Here is a 19758-nt window from a genome sequence, read left to right as displayed (position 1 = left end):
GGAGCCCCACACTGGAGCAGGGGAAGAGTGTGAGGAGTCCTCCCCCTTAGGAGGAAGGAGCAGCAGAGACAACGCGTGATGAACTGACCGCAACCCCCATTCCCCATCCCCCTGCGCTGCTCAGGAGGAGGAGGTAGAGAAAATTAGGAGTGAAGTTGAGCCTGGGAAGAAGGGAGGGGTGGGGAGAAGGTGTTTTAAGATTTGGTTTCATTTCTCATTACCCTACACATGTTCTCACTCCTCTCTCCTACTCAGTTTTCATTGGTAATAAATTAAACTGATTTTCCCCAAGTCGAGTCTGTTTTGCCCATGATGGGAATTGGTGAGTGATCTCCCTGTCCTTATCCTGACCCACGAGCTTTTTTGTTATATTTTCTCTCCCCTGTCCAGTTGAGAAGGGGAGTGATAGAGCGGCTTTGGTGGGCTCCAGCCAGAGTCAAACCACCACAATGATACTCTTGAGTGTGGATCTTAAAGATATTTGAGGAAATGCTATTGAACCTGTGCCACGTGCTGTGCCATCAAGCAAACTCACCAGCCGTGGTCAGAATGTAACATAGCACATGAGTCTCTGCACTTAACCGCATGATGACCACAATGACATTCTGCTCCATGAACAGTCAGGAGCTGACTAAGCATGCATATCCACTGTGACACCTCAGTTGATTTCTTAGGCATTTAGAGTCACATTCTAAATCTATCTTCTCCAATTGGAAGCAGACTGTCCTTTTGTATTGCCAGGGAGGCCCATTTTAGGTAAGATTCTAATTTTGCTTTATTTTGTGATTCCTTGATTACTTTTGCTAATACTGCTTTTTGGCACTGTGTCAGCAAAAAGAGAAAAAAAAAAGTGTAAAGAAGCACCACCACTGATTATTTCCTTTACGTATTCACTTGCCTGAATTTTGTCACACCATCCAGCAAAATATCTGAATGTTTGCACAGACATTCCAATATGGGTCTTCAAAGCTAAAGTGTACACAGCTCCTGAGTCGATAGACTCTATTGTTGCTAACTCTTCTTGATGTTCTTCCATCAGGTCTGCAAGTCTTTAATAAAAACATTAGAAATCCACATCAAAGAGAAGTGACATGTAACCATTGACAGCCTAAAATGATATTTGGTATAGCAACGAACCATAATTAAAATTGCATTCCCACTGACTTTGGAGGTGGAGCACTGGAGCCACTGCTCATCAATATCAGTAAGAGCTTGAACAATTGCCTGTTAAAGTCTGCACATGTCTTCACATTGACTGTAGTAGACACTGGATGAAGGCATGAAACTTACCTGATTGTTCAATTATGGTTTTGTAAATAAAATAATAATTAGAAAATTTGTACTCTTTTTCTGTTGTACCACAAGGAGCCAATTATAGAAAATCAGACCAGTAAGTCAAAAGCAAATATAAAATAACATAAGAAGTGTCAAGTAGACAAAAGTACCAATAAGGAGTTACTCAACAGTCCTAGCTTAAGATTTGGGAAACCTAGCTTCATAATGCTGTTTTGTATTGTCTGAACTTGGACTAAAATACTTAAGTGTTAGATGCTTCAAAGGCACCCAGATGTCCAAAGACAGAGCTGCTAACCTGTAACACAAATTGAATTTTATATGCCTTGGTACATTTGAAAATCTGGCCCATGGTCTCCTTGGGCCTCAAGTTCTCCATCTGTTAGATTTATGAAGCAACACAGTGAAGTGTAAGTAAGACTGTAGTAAAAATTATTGAGGTAATAGTAGCTATCAGTGTCTCAAAAACGCATGTGCACAGACAGATACCTATACTTATGAAGAGCTCCTGTAATTCTAGTGGTCCCCTACTCAGGCAGAAAGGTCTGTTTGCATGAATGAATTTTTACATTCAGGCCCTAGGTCTCTCACATGGCAGTGAAACAGATGCATCAATGCTTTCCTTAAGTCCTATCTGTGTTTTGGTACTCAGGCACATAATCAATGTGCCCATGTGATTTTAAGAGCTTAGCGAAGTGCATTTTAGATCCTTTAAAGAGTATTCAAAACTGGGTGTGAAACCTATTTTTCCATTATGTAAATTCTGTCCATTTAAAGCATTTGCAGAGATCTGGAAAAATGCTCTTTAATACTTGTTTTAACTGTATCTTGGAGACCCAGCTCCAGGTCAGGGCATCAGCAGTAGTGTGTAAAAGAACAGATACGGTATCTCAGGGACAAAGGAGAAAGTTCCATTTAATGCATGTCTAATATCTTCTATTAATGATTCCTTAAGACAAAGCAGCAGAGCTAGGGGCTTTAATGGTACAAACCTTCCCTCTGGTTCAGCACTCAAAAAGTCTAGTTTGAACAGAGACCAGAGAAAAAGGGGCCTTGTTTGAATTAAGGTGAACCAGAGAGACACTTCATTCATACTGGGAATGGTTTGCAACATCAACATGGTATAGCTATCCTAGAGAGCCAGTAGCCTAAGCAGAGACAAGTTTAATCCAGGAATAATCTACGCAGTGTAGGGGAGTTATATTTTTCCTTATGCCTAACACAGTTACGCTTGCAAATGTTTCAAGTGTTAGACACAGAGCAGCAGTTCTAAGACCTTTAAAGTTTCTCTTCAGGGCAGAGTTAACTTGGGCTCCCAAGCACTCTACATTCCTAATACAAATTAAACCCAAGTTTGTACATGCTTTGAATCTGTACACACTTGTGAAAAATCTAGGTGATCGACTATTTAATTTCAATATAAGTACTGACTCGCCCATTTTCTGTTGTGATGATCATTCAACATTTTTACAGTCCTGCAGGCCTTTTTCAAAGGCTTGGTCACATACTTTATAAGACAAGCAGAATTTTCAGGTTTGCTTTCATTCTCTTTTGCTAAGATGCCTGCAATGCCTTGTAAAACACGTGGCATTTTTTAATACTTTTTTACTTCTAATTACATCTACTTGGTCCATACGGATATGGTAAAAGAGGGGATGGGAATTTACATCCAAGGCATTCAACAAAGTAAAAATTACAGCTATATTAATGTGATAACTAATGATCTCCTGCATACACTACAGCGGACACAGACCCACATTTTCCAAACATAGCATTACATTTCCACAGGCTCCTCTTCCTTAGCTGCCACAGCACAGACATGCAATGGATTCCCTACTCCTTACTGTCTTGCTAGGCTAAGCCCAGCCTTATGAGGACAGGATCATCTGCTAGTTGCATATTCCAAGCCTCTGAATCAGCTGGATCTTCAGTTGTGCAGAGTAGTGTGCAACACTAAAAGGAAGGACAGCAACTCAGCCCTGCACCTAACCAAACTGCCAGGCTGTCTTGCCATCCAAATACATACCCTGCCACCATCGTGCAGCTGCTCACCGTGTAACTGATCCTTCTTCTGCTGTCTATTCTGGTGTCCAGGGCTAGCCTCCTGGCACAGCACAATAAAGTCTTAATATAGCAGTGGTTATGGGCACACTATTGAAGATTGTATTTTTTGAAGGTGAAAAAAACTCCTTCTCTTCCCTATAGATAAATATGCAGTCTCCTCAGCACAACTGACTTGGTCAGGACATCCAATATTAATGCTAATGACCCTGCAGACTACACCCTGCAGAAGAAATGTGTTTGATACACAGGACCTACTCCTTCATGAGTTCCTTGGGGCAGGAAGTTTCAGCTCTATTCAAGATCCTAACTTCTTTAAAGCCAGCTGCTATGTCAAGCACAGTAACTAAACTCTCTGCCTACTGAATAGGAACAGAATTTGCCTCGTACATCTCCTCCTCTGTGCTGACGAATGATTTTCTATCATCACGTTATCTAAGTGTGGACCCGTGGCAATCAGGAGTAGCAGTCTTCTTCTTTACTCATCTCTACTCTACTTACTCATTTTCATGTCCTGGAGAAGAAAAAGCAGTGAAAACTCTTCACGTACCTCCACAAAAGAGGCTTTCTTTATAGGGAAGGTCTGGAACTTCTAGTCATCCCAAGTCTGCAAGACAAGTGTTCTCCCTGCATTTGCCGTAAGGCACCAGAAGCATCATGCTGCATATGAAGAGTCCATAGTAATTGGGCTTTTATTAGCTACCTCCAGTACTGCCCTCACAATACATAGCTAGCATCGTCATCCTTCCAAAACCACCTCTTGCCCTTCAAGGATCAGAAACTACCACTAAAATACAATTCACTCAGCATACCCTCTGTTTATCTTCTGAAACAGTAACAACACAGCCAAAAAAAGAACCAGGCATTATCTAGGGTTGACACAGTGAAACAGATACAGATAAGAAATACGGAGCTGGAAGTGTCTCAGATAAATCTAGGATTCAGTTTAGAGTGTTTCTACACAGGACAATTCTTCCACAACAGACCATATCACATCTCCTAGAGTGGGTCTTTAGCCAGGTGAGAAGTATGCTGGGATATGATCCTGGAAAATCTAGCATCACTTACAGTGTATTTCAAAATTAGTGGCAATGTGGCTGTATGTTTACTGTATGGAGCGCAGACGCAGGCAGGCTTAGCAACGTCAAAAGTCTCTGCCTATGTAACCTAGGTAGACCCTGCCTGTAAAACGTAGCCTCATTTACACAGAAGGATTTGGACTTTACAAGGGAATTTTCAATCCTTGCAACAAAAACCATATAGATTATATGAAGCCATCAAGTATTTAAAAGATGTTTTCCTCAAATTCTTTGTTTCCATTCATAAATAATTTTTTAAAAATAGTAGCAGTGAGAGATCGCAAGATTTTTGTCTGCCACAAGAAAGGTTAGCCAGCTAAGGCCCAAGGCCAGTACACTGAAGTAAATTAGGGAATGAAAAGATGGCTAATCAGGTTCCTCCAACAGCAGGATTATGAATATCCATCATATTCAAAAATGTATGCAACAATTCTTCACAGGAACAAAACAATAAGATTTAAGAAAACAAATCAAACACAAGCTGCCTTTCACATACCTGTACATGAGTCGCCCTCTTTCCCTTGCATTCATTTTTCCCCATTCACCATTTTCAAATGCCTTCTTTGCTGCTGCCACTGCCTTGTCAACATCAGCCAATGAAGCAGAAGATACGCTGGCTATTATCTGTCCAAAGGTAGCATAGTCTTAGCTCAAACTAAAATGCTGGAATGCAGAGTGTTACTCCTTCCTCCTAAACTTCTTGACTGGGTATAAGCAAATACTTAATATCCTCAGCCCCAGCAGTTGGCATGGCTGAGTCAGGCTGCAACAAGTTCAGAAATGACTGAGGTAGCAGAATTTGGAGGACAGTGCAGGGACTCTGATTCTTAGAACTATCTTCTTCTTCACGTCAAGGTGCATAATCCTACTTGATTTCACTCTCTCTTTCCAGATGTAAAATCAATGTGATATTACAAAAGTTGGAAGTCTTGATCTGTGGTATTATGATCTAATATCCAAACATGCTAAAATGACTCCTGCATGTTCCATTTCTTAGGAATGGAGCTTCTGTTACCATAAGGCATCATATACGCATGGTATTTTATGATGACTGTGTTCTATAAATACACACATTGTAATTTCTAAGACAGAATTGTTATGACTTTTATTCAATTCCATAACGAGTTTCAGGAAAAGTACCAGAGTCTGACTTCTGATGATAGTGAAATCTGTAGTATTGATTTCAGCAGAATTTATTTACTCCAGAATTAAATGGCAATTACTGGACATCAGAATCACTACTCTTATTTACAATTCAGTTGCTCAGCCAAGATTCAACAGTTCAGGACCAAAGTGCAACTGCATGTATTTTCCTACTGACGAGTCATTTTTCTCACTGGGAATTTAAAAAGACATTTTAAAGTCAAACCTGTCCTAAGACATCAGATTTGTAAAAAAACTAAGATAAAAACTGAAGTTGATGACTGACAGGAAATATATACAATATCCTAAAAGAAATACTTCTTTAGCAACTAAACTACAGCAATTGTTTGCAGAGCTAAACAGGAATGAAATCAAGGTAAAATATATGGCTGGGTATGGAAACTGACACAATAGTTGAAGTGGAAGTACGTTATTTTTACTGTGCAGCTTGACTGAAATGCAAAAACTGTAAAATATACAGACAGAAGTAAATTGAAATTTCGTATTATTTCTAGGGGTTGTTTAATGTGTACTGTATGGTTTTGAAATCGGCAATATTCAGTTAGTGGTTTAGATTTTTTAATAGGCAAAGAAATTGAAATAAACTGGTATTGATCATATTTAGAAATTACTCACTGATCCATCTGCTGGATTTATAGTGTCGTATGTTTTTCCATCATCAGCATTTATAAATTGCCCATTTATGAAACACTGGTATGGCATATTCACAGTCATGTTGTTCACGTTTTTTGAAACCTAAGAGTGAAATAAACAACAAATTAATTTAAACTTTTAATAACTAAGATTTTTATGTAGCTTAACAAACTTTCGATATCTACAGCCAACATCCAGCCACATTTTACGATGTATATATGGCTGTTAGAAGTGGAAAAAAGAGTAAAATGAAATGGAAAACGTATTCTCCTGAACATCAATGACCATACTCTGAGACAGTTAAACAGATTTCTGTATTTTTTATCATTGTATCTCTATGTTCAAACCAACACTAAACCCTGGTTAAGGCTGGTCCTAGTGGACTTCAATCAAATGCATAATTCGCAAATTCAAGAAATCCCGAGTTGCTTAATGACTTAAAAACCACGCAATCCTCCTTTCACACCAAGTTTTCAAAGACACTCTTAAGAGAAAAATCTAGCGCTGTTTGCTTCAGGAAAGCAGAAGGTATAGAACCTTTCTGACTGAAGCATACTGGCAGGAGAGTGCAAGGGAGGTAGGAATATCTGCCCATGTGTGGTCTACTCTACCGCATGATCTTGATCTCCTGGTTTCTGGCACACTTTAAGTGACATTTCATATATACTTCCATTCCAAAATGCAAATACATAAGAGCTGCAAAAAAAAAGTCACAAAGAAGAGTTTGTATGACCAAATATTTGTTTGCTTTTCCTACTGCATCAAGCAGTTTAATAAAATGCATTGTCTATCCTCCCCCAAAAAAACCAAGAAATAAGAAGCAATAAAGGCAAAATAAAAGGTCTTACATAATCAATGACTAACTCTTCTTCTTTGTCTTCTCCTCTGAATTTTCTGACAGCCATTTGAATAAAGTCTGCAAACTTAGTGGCCATATACACATCTTCAATCTGCAGTTGAAGTCCACTATATTTCTGTTTGATCTCTTCTAGCATTCTAAAGATTTTAAAGGAAGAATAAGTTTAATTACAAATGAAAGAATTATTCAGATAACTGAATCATTAGAAGGTCAAAAGGGGTCAAAACTGGGCATCTGTTTGTATGTATGTGAATAAGTGTGTGTATTTCTCTGACAACACTGGCACAGAAGTTACACATTTTACTGAAATCTGTTGGTTTTATTGGGGGTGTTATGGAAAAGAAAATGTCAGTTCTGGAATACTTTTAGGTAAACTTTTGGAAATAAATGACAAATAACATATATTGATTGATAAAACAATATATGGGACTACTTTAACCAATGCATAGAGTACATTCAGAGCTCTATGAGACTGGTAAGTAATAAGGACAATAATAAGTTTGTTAAAAAAAAAAAAAAAGCACTGGAAATGCTGGTCTTGTATTATTGCCTGGGGTATCTGAGTTGCAAAAGGAAGGTAGCTGAGGTGGCCCAACACAGTATGAACTCAGTGCACTTGTAAGCATAGGCTCAATTGTTTCTGTGAAAGGCTCCTCTTTGCCTCTGGGAGTTCTTTGCTCAGCTTCCCAATCAGCCCCCTGGTCTTGAGCTACCCGTCACTGCATGCAGACAGGTTTGAGCATCACCATGCTCCCCCATGTGGCTGGTGTTCCTGAAATTAAGGGGACTATTCCTTCAATAGAAAGAGCAGGATTATGTCAATACCTCCTAATTTTGGGAGCAGAACTGTACACATTTTCAAAGGTAGGAAAGAGGACAGTTAGAGTATTGGAAAATATAGGGTTGGGGTTTTTTTTAACACTACTTGATCAACCCTGATTTAAAAGCACCACGACAACTTTGTTTCCATTAACTTCGGCTTCCAAATTTTGTTATTTTGAATATTGTTTTACCTGACAACATGCATAGAGGATGCTCCAGATTTGAAGAAGTCTGTGGAATCCTCAATTACTGCAACATTGCTCAAAATTCCCTTCCAAATAGCCTAATAATACATAAAAATAACGGAGGCAATAATGAATGATCCTCTAATTGCAAGAAGTATTTATCAAATCATATTTTCTATGGTATCTGTGCCTACAACATGTATTATTTCAAAGGATTCTAAAACAGAAAATTATTTTAAGAGGGTCTCGAACTGTCTAGAGACTTGATGTTAGCCAATAAATTCTTCAGCATAATTAGATTATCAAAAAAATATTATTTTGTCCAGGATAATTTCACCTAATTGGGCAAGAAACCTGAATGGTACAATGCTAATCATTTTCAGGCCCATTTTTTTTAAGATCTTTATCGTCCAAATAATTACTTCCCACTGCACTATGGAATAAGTCATCAGCAGAGGCAAGGACAGCCTGAAGCACTCTGTGAGTGGATTGATGGCACTTCTGGCACCTGGGCAAAGCTGAGAAGTAGTTTAAGCTGCATGCATGAGATGGAGATTTCCGCTAACATGCATAGTGAAATAACTGGTAACATAATATTTCAATTAATTATAATTAGGTTTCAGAGTTAGCAGGTAGTGTCATGAGCTGAAGAGTTTGTATTTCTTTTTGCTATTGTCTCAGTCAGTCAACAGCTCCGGGCAGCTTTTAGGCTGCTGGCAAGCAGATTCAAGGTAATTTTGAAGCAGCAGTTTAAAATATTAGTGTATTAAGCTGCCTGACCTGTGCCAAAAGTTATAGATCCTGTAGCAGAGTTAGCAGAAGTGAAGACATCTGTGATTCACTTGCTCTGCCACAAAATTTTAATGACAAATGTGGCTTTCAGCTAAGACCCTGACACACACTACATAGGGATGGATTACATGAGAGGGCAGCAAAGTGCCTCTCTGGCTACAAGAGCTTTCTGCTCCAGCTGCCCCATTGCTGCATCCCTCTGCCACCTAGCCCCTTGTATGTGGTTGTGGCAGGAGAGAGACAGCGCACACAGGTACAGGGAGAAAATTGCTGCTTTTCTCTTTCAGACTGCTGTTCTAAGACTCCCTGGAGCTTGTCCGACAGGACCACTCTGAGCACATCCTGGTAACACCACAGTGAAGAAAGGATTTCAGAACTGTCCAAGTCTGTCAGTGTTGAAAACCTCACTGTTGTGAGGCAAAGATCCATTTGTTTTTCCTCACTCCCACCTTCATCATTCATAAATATTTACCATAACTGACCCTGCAATCACTGTCTTCGTATCACCTGTATCTGAAAGAAAACTTTCCAAAGTGATGTGTAAGTGCTCTAGTGAACTCCCAATTCCATCTGAATTAATGTCAATAACTAAAGATCCAACTCATGCTCTTTGAACACATTTTATCAAAAAACAATTTGCATGGCTAAATAAAAGATATGCCTCACCTATAATGAGAAGTATGTAATGCTTTTTTCTAAAGTAATATCCTACTAAACCAGTTTATTGAATTACCCTAATATCTTCTGCCATCTTTTTCTCCTCTTCTGTAAGTTCCAGGGCAGTTGTTTCATCAGCAGAGAAGTATTTAGATGCAGGGATCATTCTTCCATCCTCAAACTGCAGATTTCTCACTAGTACCTAAAATATGAGAGATTTTAAATTACCTGTGAGGCAATATATCCTTGCATGAATAGTTTTTAGGCATTAATACGGTTATTGAAATAGTAAAATAAATGGCTTTCAAGAAAGCTGCTATGATGCAGGTAATTTAACACAGGCCACTCCTACCTGTCTTTCAGATTCTCTCCTAGTATTAGTACATTTTAATCTATGTTGGAAATGAATATGGATTGTGTGAGAAGCAAAACATGAATGTCTTCTCTGTAGGATGGTAGAGGATTGATAAACTCCAAGTGAATTAGCTGTCTGTCATTAGCAGCTGGATTTGTGCAGCCTGACAATTCCACACTACTTGCACTTCTTGCTAAAGTTATTCCACCCATGCTCATGTTTGCCAGGGTGAGCACTTACCATCTTCCCATCATTACCAAAAACGACTAGACCATTCTTGGTTACAAGTCCAGGTCTTGAAGCACCTTTTATTGCCAGCTCTTGTCCAGCAGGCACTGAAGCATCAAGCAATGACGACCCATAAAAAGTAACCACCTAAAAATAAACAGGATTAAAAGTGCACAAATGCTAAATATGCTCTAAAATTCTAATAATGAAATGACACTATTTTGAAGCTTTAACATAACATAAATAAAATATTAATACCTACACATGGAAAATGTGTTACAACATTATTTCTGTATCTTTAAAACCCAGGACATGTAAAACATTGCAAGCTGCCTCAACCTGCAAAGCTGCTTAGTTGTAACAATGTGCATTCTGGAACCAGTGCAGAAAGGGAAGCAGCTTTTGTCAGTGCATGCCTGAAGTGAGAGGCCAGCAGAAGCCTGACTGTGACTGGTGGAGTCCTGCTCTGCTCCCAGGCTGGCAGTGCTGAACACTGCTTCTCTTGGGCTCTTCTGTTCTTCCTGGGCTCTCAAATCAGCAACAGTTCCTGGATATTAGGGCAGAACCAGGCTTTTTGGAGCAGCCTACCAGCAGATGGCTAATAGTTAAGTAACAAAACCTGGGCATCACAGCCAGGAAAGATAATGTGATTTTTAAAATACTTTATGCAAGTACAATGTGGATCAAATGTATAGTACTTTTAATACGTTGAAAGGAAGTAGCTGGTTTTGGATAAAATGAGATATATTTATTTCTGCAAATGATCTAGGCCCAAATCTCTTTAAAATAAAACCTCCTTTGTTATTTTAGCAGCTCACAGTGTTTCGTTTTGCTCTTAATACTGTGATGTTGCCCACTGTACAGCATGGGTTGCATTATACTGTAATGCATGCCTACTTCCCCAAATGACTGCTGCAGTCTGGTTCTACCCTTCTTACTTATTGCTTTGTACCATGCCCAATTTTTTTTTTCAGATATTGCTCTTATCTTTCTTTGAATTAAATGGATCTGTCATAAAAAAAATCTTAACCACTGTGTTCTGTACATTTGTTTAGGTGCCTGTTCTAGATACCTACAAAACATAGTCATCAAATGAGAGCTACTCCAATGTAACTCTCACTTGTATTCACCTGTATGCAGACACCTTTAGTTATATAATAAAAAAGGTCAAAAAGTGGGTATAGAAAAGAAGAATATTCTTCTGGTTTTCAGAACATACCTGGCCATCTATTGTTGCCCATGCTCCAGGCACTTTATCATGCCCTCGAATCCAATTGTGCAAAGCTGCTGCAGGTTGGTCCCAGGAGATCTAGGAAATCAAGACATGCTAGCTAATTCTTCTCTGTTTAGTTATAAATCAAGTTAGTAATGTTTCCCTATATAAGAGTTACAAATTCTTCACCCTTCTCTTTCAACTGTTCATTTATTTAAGAACACAGAAAGGGTCTGGTCTAATAAAGGAAGATCAGTGATCTCCAGGTAGCTAATCATTAAAGACCTATCAAATGGGATGCTCTTAGCACTTCTGTGTTCTGTACAGCCTATATCTTTTCATAGATTCTCTGTCCCACACTAACATAATGAAAATATAACTCTTGCTACTAGGTGTTCATTCATAAATAATTAATACTATGATTAACAAATTTAATAAGCACAGTATAAGTGTATGTCTGGGGTATCACATTCTGCTGAAAATGATCTACTTATTGCTTGGATCCTAAGTTCTTTAATAAATCTACAAGCTTTTATTAAAATACTTTCTAATCATTTACTAACATTTTATAAGTTGTTTCATAAATGGAATCCCTACTACAACTTGCAATTCCTGAAAGACTTTGAGGAAAATGGAAATAATATTTTGTAAAGAATGTCATGTGTATGTAATACATAACACCAGTGAAAATGTATTCCTTTATTTTTGCAGTATTGTGAGTATATGTACAAAATGAATTAAATAAAGTATCAGAATAGCTATTAAATAACAAAACTCAGGTACCCAGCATCCTTCGTAGTTTAAGCACCACGAATATCTAGAAGCAAGTTATAAGCCAATGAGAATAGTTTCACAGCAAGGAGGTTAAGCTAGTTCACTCCAAGGAAGCTCCTTATATATTATATTAAAGGTATAAATAAAAATATCCTTATGCAAACCTATTTGTTTCTAAGGTAAGTCAGGAATTGAAATATGATAAAAAGCATCATGTACAATATTTCAGGTGGAAAAGACTACATTCACCATGGACAAGTGACTGAACTTGTTGGAATTATTATTATTATTATTATTTTAATTTTTGCATTGGTCTAGAAAAGGAAAAGAAGGTATTACAGGCAGCATTCACTATCATTTTATGGTGAGCTCCCAAACACAAAGAAGATCCAGCTAACACAGTGGGGGTGCTTATATAATTCTTATATGGGTGTTTAAATAATTTTTTTCTCTGTTGTTTGTTTATGTGACCTGTAATTTTTTTTTCCTGGTGCCAACACTTGCTTCTCCTAACACCAAATCTATTTCTGACAGAGAATTTAGCATGGACTGTTGGTAAACAAAGAGAGCTATCTCCATTCAATGCTGTATTTAAAAGTATGGTAATATATTAAGAATCCAGTGAAGGTGCAGCTGCCATCTAGCTGTGTGTAGATGACCGCAAGTAGGACATAAAGTTTCTAAATATATGTAACTGCTGAAAGGGAATAGAAACTGAACTTGGGGCTCCGTTACATGCATCCTTGGAGTTACCCCAGGAATAAGAGGCGGGGAACCAACTGAGTTAAAATGCATGTTAACTTGATATCACTACTATTGTAATCTGAGTTAATAACAACTTTTCCAGTGATATGCACAAAACACAGTGTTATTTAACACTACCTCTGCATTTTCTTTTTTCTGGATCCCTTCATATGTTGCCCCTTCTTTAGGCTGAGGTATACGAGGGGCCTTACCATCAGCAATTAGATGCACAGCTTCCACCTAAGTGAAAAAGTAACAGATTTAATGTTAGCTTGGTTCACCTTTTTTCCTCAGTCATACTGTGAACGACAGCTTATGACTTTCTGCCATAAGGGGAACTGGTTTATTTTTAAAACCTAGGATTTCCAAAATCGAGGGGACCAATGCTGCATGGATTAACATACAAATATGCTTAAACTTCTTTGACAAAAGAAATAGCCTCAGAAATTTGATGGGACCACCTAGTCACCAAACATATAGCAGCTATTTAAATTTTGCAGGACCAGAATGTGGCTCTGTATGACTGCATTCAGCTCTTTCCTTTTTCTTTCTGCAAAAAGTTATTTCTCTGCATTTAAATGAAGAAAGAAAAAACTTCTGTAATGATCCATGCTGAGCATTTTTTATGCATTTTCTTTTCTTCATTTAAAACAAAATAAAAAAGGAGAAGCATACAAAATCCAAAGCCAATCCACCAGGGCTCTGAATTTAAAACACCATTCCCTTTTTTTTTTTCAACCTCACCCCTAACTTTCTGTTATCTCTGAGCCTGTAAAATATTTTAACCTTGTAAAAACATTCAAGAAGTCTGTGGAAAGAGCTACATTCCATACAAATCCAACTTCTTGCCCTCTGTGGAAACAGGATATGCTCTGCCCTCTGCCAGCAAGAAATATTCTGAGGCCACCTCCTCAGCTGTCGTGAAACACCACTGCTCCACTGAAGTCTAGGATTCGGCTGAGCACCACAAGCTCTGTCGTTCCAAATGTACGCATCTTGTCTATATTTAATTTATTTTCAAACTCCAGCAGATGCTTTTCTTTTCCTTTTAAAATATTGATAATTGGTACAGCTAAACATACCATAGCCTTTATTCCTTCTGGGAAGAGAAACCGGTTATACAGGTCATCCACAGTATCGTTTTGGCCAACATCACATTCTCGCTGCAGAAGTATTGGTCCAGTGTCCAAACCATCATCAGCCCAAAAAATAGTAAATCCTGCTTTCTTATCTCCTTGAATTAAAGTCCTGGACATAAAACCAAAAACCTTACAGTAAATACAGACAGTATGAAAGTAGTCAGGGATATCAACCCATCTGTTACACATTCATTTGCTTTAGGTAGATGGAAAAGAAAATCCTAACCATCTTTAGTACTAGTTTCATTGCTCATTTCATAGTCAGAAACCCAGTTTTGATACTGCTGATGTGTGGTTTCCACATAGTGACATCAGAAATGCTGCAACTGAATCCAGGGTGTCTATCAAACAGTTCATTGTGATAATTGTTTTTAAAATATTATTAGTGGCAAGACGCACAGAGCAATAGGTGTGCAATAGTTATGACATAATTTGAAAGATGGAAGCATCTAGACAGCATGTTATCTGAATAATTCATAGTTTACTGTAATTAGCTAAGCCTCACAACTTATCTGTAGGTCAGCAAGGGAAATACAGTTGTCCCACAGCTGAAAAAGAGCTAAACTCAGAGTGGAAAATGACGGATAGGCAACTGTTTAAGGAAAAGTTATTAAGGGAATTTATATCCAGCCAGATTCTCAGCTGCTTTGAATGAACGTAGCACTGCTTACAATAGACTTATGCTGATTTACTTCAGCTCGGGATCTGCCTCTGAATCTGAAGGGAACTTCAGCCACTCAGATTTCCAGTTCTCCTTTGGAGTTGCACGTGCCTCAGAATGATATAAAATCAAACAGAAGTGTGTTTAAAGGAGCAGCCAGAAATGGAGATACATATATCTTTCCTACACGCTTTTAACTGTTTGTCTGCATGCAGACACCAATGCCATTTTCTGTAAGACATAGCTCATGTAAGTATACCCTTGGCAGTCCATGTCATAACAGGATCATCTGAGATCTGGCTTATAGACATGAAAAATCACTATTAATTGTAAGCACTGAAAACTGTATTATTAAAAGGAGTAGAACACACATTTGTGCAGAACGGGGGACAAGCTCTGAAGACAACTGGGCAAGTTGGCGGGTTCATAAAAGCAAAAGCTTGCAGAAGTTTGGCTGTATCATATCTTTCACACATGTAAGCAGCATCCCTTCTGTTTTACATTATGTACAAATGCCGAAAGAACACCCTGGTGAGAAATGCATGTCCTCTGCATGGCTGGAGGAGAAGAAGGTACCGTGGGCAAATGTCCTTGATGTTGAATAGGTGACAGCTCCCTCCGCAGACAGGTGCTGATAACAAAGGATGGAGTGAGGAACTCTCAGAGGCCCAGGACCCTTGTTTGTGCCTGGTGCCCCTTTAGCCATGCCTAATTCCTGCAGGCTTTCTTGGTCATACTGTGGGGGGAAAGGGTCTGATCAGCACCAGGGCTGTAGCCACAACAGATGACAGAAGTTGTGATGAGAGCAAGGGGTCTGAGGGTGAAACACAAGAATGGTCAGCCAAGGCCAAATCAAGGCCAAATCCTAGGTCTTAGGACGACAGTCTTTACCTGAGAAGGGCAGGAGCAGGTGCTTACTGAAGGAATACGCACAATAGGGCAAGACTTGGAGATACACCTTTGGGATACATTCCCGTTTCTAGAAACCTTCACCTCAGAAACTTCCTGAAAGAGAGTTTATATCTACATCTTCCTGTGGAATAGATCTTGATGAACTTTTCCTCCACAAAAGATCCTTCTAGAGCTTTCTAGATGTGCAGTTCCACAGTTTAATAACAGACTGCATGGAGTAAAAGTACCTCCTTTTTTAGTCAAATCCTACTACCTGATCTCTTTTGCCCCCTAACTTTTGATTAAGAATGAGCAATCGCTGCTTATTCATCTTCCCATGTTTTTCATGGCTTAATACACTGCTGGCATATATCCTTCCCAATGACCTCTTTTCCAGTCTGAAGACTCCTAGATTGCTCTCCCATCATGTGGAAACTGTTCTATACCTTTGATCATCTTTCTTAGCCTTTTCTGAAGCATTTCTAGCTCCTTCATGTCCTAATTGAGATGCAGACAGTATTTAAGATCCTCTCATGGTCTCTTTTCTGAGTAACAAGAGCTTACATTGTATTGCTGCTTACATATAGTTAGGTTTTTTCCCTCTTATGTACATTATCTTGTATTTTTTAACTTTGAATTTGACCACCAGTTTTCTTAATCTCACTTTCACATTGTCACATTTACCCATTTGTGTAGAAACTGTATTCTTTACTACAGATTGAAATCAGAATGACCGGTCTATAGTTTCCTGGTTTTTCCTCTGAGCTTGTTTAAAACTGGTATTGCTCTTGCTGTTTTCCAGTCTCCTACACCAACACAATCTGAAGGAACAGAAACCTGCAGAACCTTTGCTTAAACGTCCCCTGGTCCCGAGAAGAGATTATTATTCATTCATCGGTTTATCTAAAATCTCTTCTACTCACAGTTCAGCTCAAGAGAATTGTTCTCACTCTGACCTACCTACACAAAGAAGGGCTGTATGGTGGTAACATCTTAAGCTCCTCCCTCCTGAATACCAATACAGATTTTCTACTATGGTGTTCTCTCTGATAAGCACCTTTTTTATATCAAACACCTATATCACCCTATATACCTCCCACCTTGAATGCATTTGAGAAAATGGTTATTATTCAATTTTATGCCTTTAAAAGCTGGTTCCCTATTTCTTTTCTGGACTGCCTTTCTCTCATTTTACATCTAATTTGCCAGAGTTTATACTCTTTTTTATTTTACTCACTTGGACACAACCACTTTTTGAAGGATTTCCTTATGTCTCTAATAGTCTCCTTTACTCCTCTGTTTAAGGACTTCAGCTTAGCATTTTTTCCACTAAGGATTTAAAAAAACCCCACAAAACACCAAAATACGCCTTTACTTTGAATCTACAACATTGTGTCTTCCGATAATCATCACACCACCTGTAAGACTCTTTTAAAATTGTTTCTTCATATTTAGACAATTTCTTATTGAATTTAAACACTGTGATAATGGCATTTCTGTTGTCACAAGAATGCTACATCTGAGCCTACTGTGGTCATTATTGCAGTGTAGTTCTTCCACAGTAACATTTTGAATCTAGCTATGCATTGCTTAGTAAGACAGTAAGATAAGGTTTTATTCTTGTAGATTTGCTTCTCTCTTCTCCCTTCCCTTCCCTTCTGTGAAATCTTAGGCTCTGCATCCAGCTCTGTTGTGACAGTAATCTAGTGTTTGTGGGGACGAGCTAGGAGGGCGGTGTCCTGACTATGAAAACTGCAGATTGCTGATTTGCCTGTGTGAGTAAATTATATGAATGTACAGATCACATCACTGATCTTCCCAGAATAACAGCTGCACTTGCACTGGAAACCATAATGAATCTTAGGTATGAAGTGCAATTCATGAACCAAATACTCAGCTGCTTCAGAGAAGATCCTTCAGGGCAGTTGGAACTCAGCAGAACTGTGCTAGCATTTACATGAATAATGGGTACAGACCAACAGCCTAACGTCACATACATGTAGTTTAGATGAACAAAACTCACCAGTTGATTGCAGAAGCTCCGCGGTGGCGTGGTAGGATGGATGGATGGTAAATAATTGAGCCATGTTTTGGACAGTCAATAACATCCATGGGGATGAACTGTGTACAGAACGGAAGGACGTTTAGCTCTGCTCCAACTGATTTGTAGGCTTCAACTACTTCCTGGATAGGCTTGCCTTTAGCTCTCCATCTGGGGAACTTAAAAACAGGAATGCCGTCCTTCTCCGCTGCCAGTGCTGAGGGGCAAGAACAATATTCTTTTTTAACTCACATTTTGTGTTAAAAATTCAGAGAGATATTGCATGACAACTCCAGTAGATCATCAAGTGTATGATTACAGAGTGCCCTTCATACTGTTCTGTGTGTTGCTTAAAAACCTTTATGATTGGATATATTTTATTAATTCTGTCTTTGATTCTCATTCCTACAGCTTATGTCATTCTCAGCTTTAAGTCCACTCATGACTCAGCTAATAAGCACCAGTGAAGGCAGAAAAGAATGATGAATGCTATTGACTATTTAACAGTGACACTTTCATTTCCTGTCCGGTCATTACATTTGCCTGCAACAGGTTTGTTTTAGCAGAACTTAGTTTTCCACATCAGCAATTTGTATGTGAATATGACTACGTACAACTAAGATTCACTCAAGTCAGCAGCATTTTGCCATGTGGTGCAAAAGATTTCAGATGCTAGAGGCCTTCAGTAATTTCTTCAAAATTCTGTTTACTGATGCCTTCTGGATATGCTTCCATTTATCTGTGAGAGACACAGCTACACCCAAAATTAGGCTCAAAGGTAAGAAAAAACAACCACATTAATTGCAGAGGGAATTTTTAGGTGTTTAATAAATTCTATTGCACAACTGCTTAATAACTCATCACAGAGAGTAGGATAGTGGAGACAAACTCTACTCTGTTGACTTGTATGTGTAATAGGAAGAAAAGGGAAAACAAGAAGAGGTATGGAAGATTCACCTAATTTGATTTATATTTCTAAACACATTTTTGTACTTTTCTTTCTCTTCTTCACTTCTGAAATTGGATCTTGAGTTTGACCTGACATATCTTTAGCCTATTAACCTAGGTCTTAAGTAAATACTTACTTAAATATCATTCCATGGATGTTAGCGTGTACTACAATTGCTTTTAGAAATAAAAATCCTAGCCCTCTGAGGATATAGAAACATTAGCAAATTTCACTTGAGACTTAAGCTGTTTGAATCACTTGGAAGTAAAAAGCAACGAAGTACCTAGTAATTTCTTTTTTTCATTAGAAGAGCAATAAACTAATTCTATAGTTTAGTTAAAATAAATATATGATTGAAATCAGTGGAAGATTTGCTTAGTTACATCTGCTAGTGTAATAACTGTACAACAATAGTTCATATAATGTAACCAAGTATTATGGTATACTTCCAGAGCTGGATAGTCAAATTGTCTTTTTCTAAACTAATAGCTGCCTCCTCTAATTCTTCCAAAGTGTGATTAAATCTTTTAATGAGGTAGAGTTACAGAATATAATAAACTTGAGAACTATATGCTAGTTTGGGAGTGCCATAGCCCAGGTAAGCAAAACTTATGTTTAATTTTTCCCTCATAAGAATTTTGTGAAAACATGTCAGGACCTGACCAAAAAAAAAAAAAAAAAAAAAGACTTAAGACAACTCATGGAATGTAGTTTTAATTTCTGATTATCCATAAAGGTATATTCCATTCTGGCCCTTCTATTTGCTAATCATATTAACTCACTATTTTTGTGCCACTGAAAAAAAAAGTTACAGTTCAGATAATTCCAAAGTAGCCTCTTTGTCACACTAGGTTCTGCTGTATGAGGACAATTCTGAATATCTATTAGGCAACAAATGTTTCTTTAGGAAGTCTAGAAAATCCTTATGCATCTTGCCAATGCGAAAAGGGAGAGCAAAGCCTCCTCTACCCTTTTCAATAGGTTTTCCATAGTCCAGGTGGAAGAGAAATAGGCTCTGCAGGTACTCTGCTGCATGCAAGCTTGTCAGAAAGGGCAGAAAGCCAGGGATAAACTGTCTTGGCTTCGTGCCTTGAGTGTCCCAGACAGCAAAGAGGTGACAGACGTTTGTGCTTGAGTACAGGCTCAGCAGCTATTTGCTTTAAGACACAGATCTAGTTCAGGATGATCACCTCTAGGATGTACATTCAAATAAGGTAT

General features: G+C 38.3%; 1 protein-coding gene across 1 annotated transcript in view; it reads right to left on the bottom strand.

Moving 5' to 3' along the window:
• The window catches only part of ALDH1L2 (aldehyde dehydrogenase 1 family member L2), a 35448-nt gene that overhangs the window by 9195 nt on the left and 6495 nt on the right, over positions 1-19758 (bottom strand). Inside the window, 11 exon segments of the mRNA XM_075706069.1 lie at positions 899-1049; positions 4930-5057; positions 6213-6332; positions 7079-7226; positions 8103-8194; positions 9622-9747; positions 10141-10275; positions 11348-11437; positions 12998-13099; positions 13942-14107; positions 17574-17808. Of these exon segments, the coding sequence (XP_075562184.1) occupies positions 899-1049; positions 4930-5057; positions 6213-6332; positions 7079-7226; positions 8103-8194; positions 9622-9747; positions 10141-10275; positions 11348-11437; positions 12998-13099; positions 13942-14107; positions 17574-17808 (1493 nt within the window).

Source organism: Pelecanus crispus, chromosome 1, assembly GCF_030463565.1.
Source record: "Pelecanus crispus isolate bPelCri1 chromosome 1, bPelCri1.pri, whole genome shotgun sequence".
Classification (NCBI taxonomy): domain Eukaryota; kingdom Metazoa; phylum Chordata; class Aves; order Pelecaniformes; family Pelecanidae; genus Pelecanus; species Pelecanus crispus.
The sequence above is the reverse complement of the archived record's forward strand: the minus strand, read 5'-3'. Positions and strand labels throughout refer to the sequence as shown.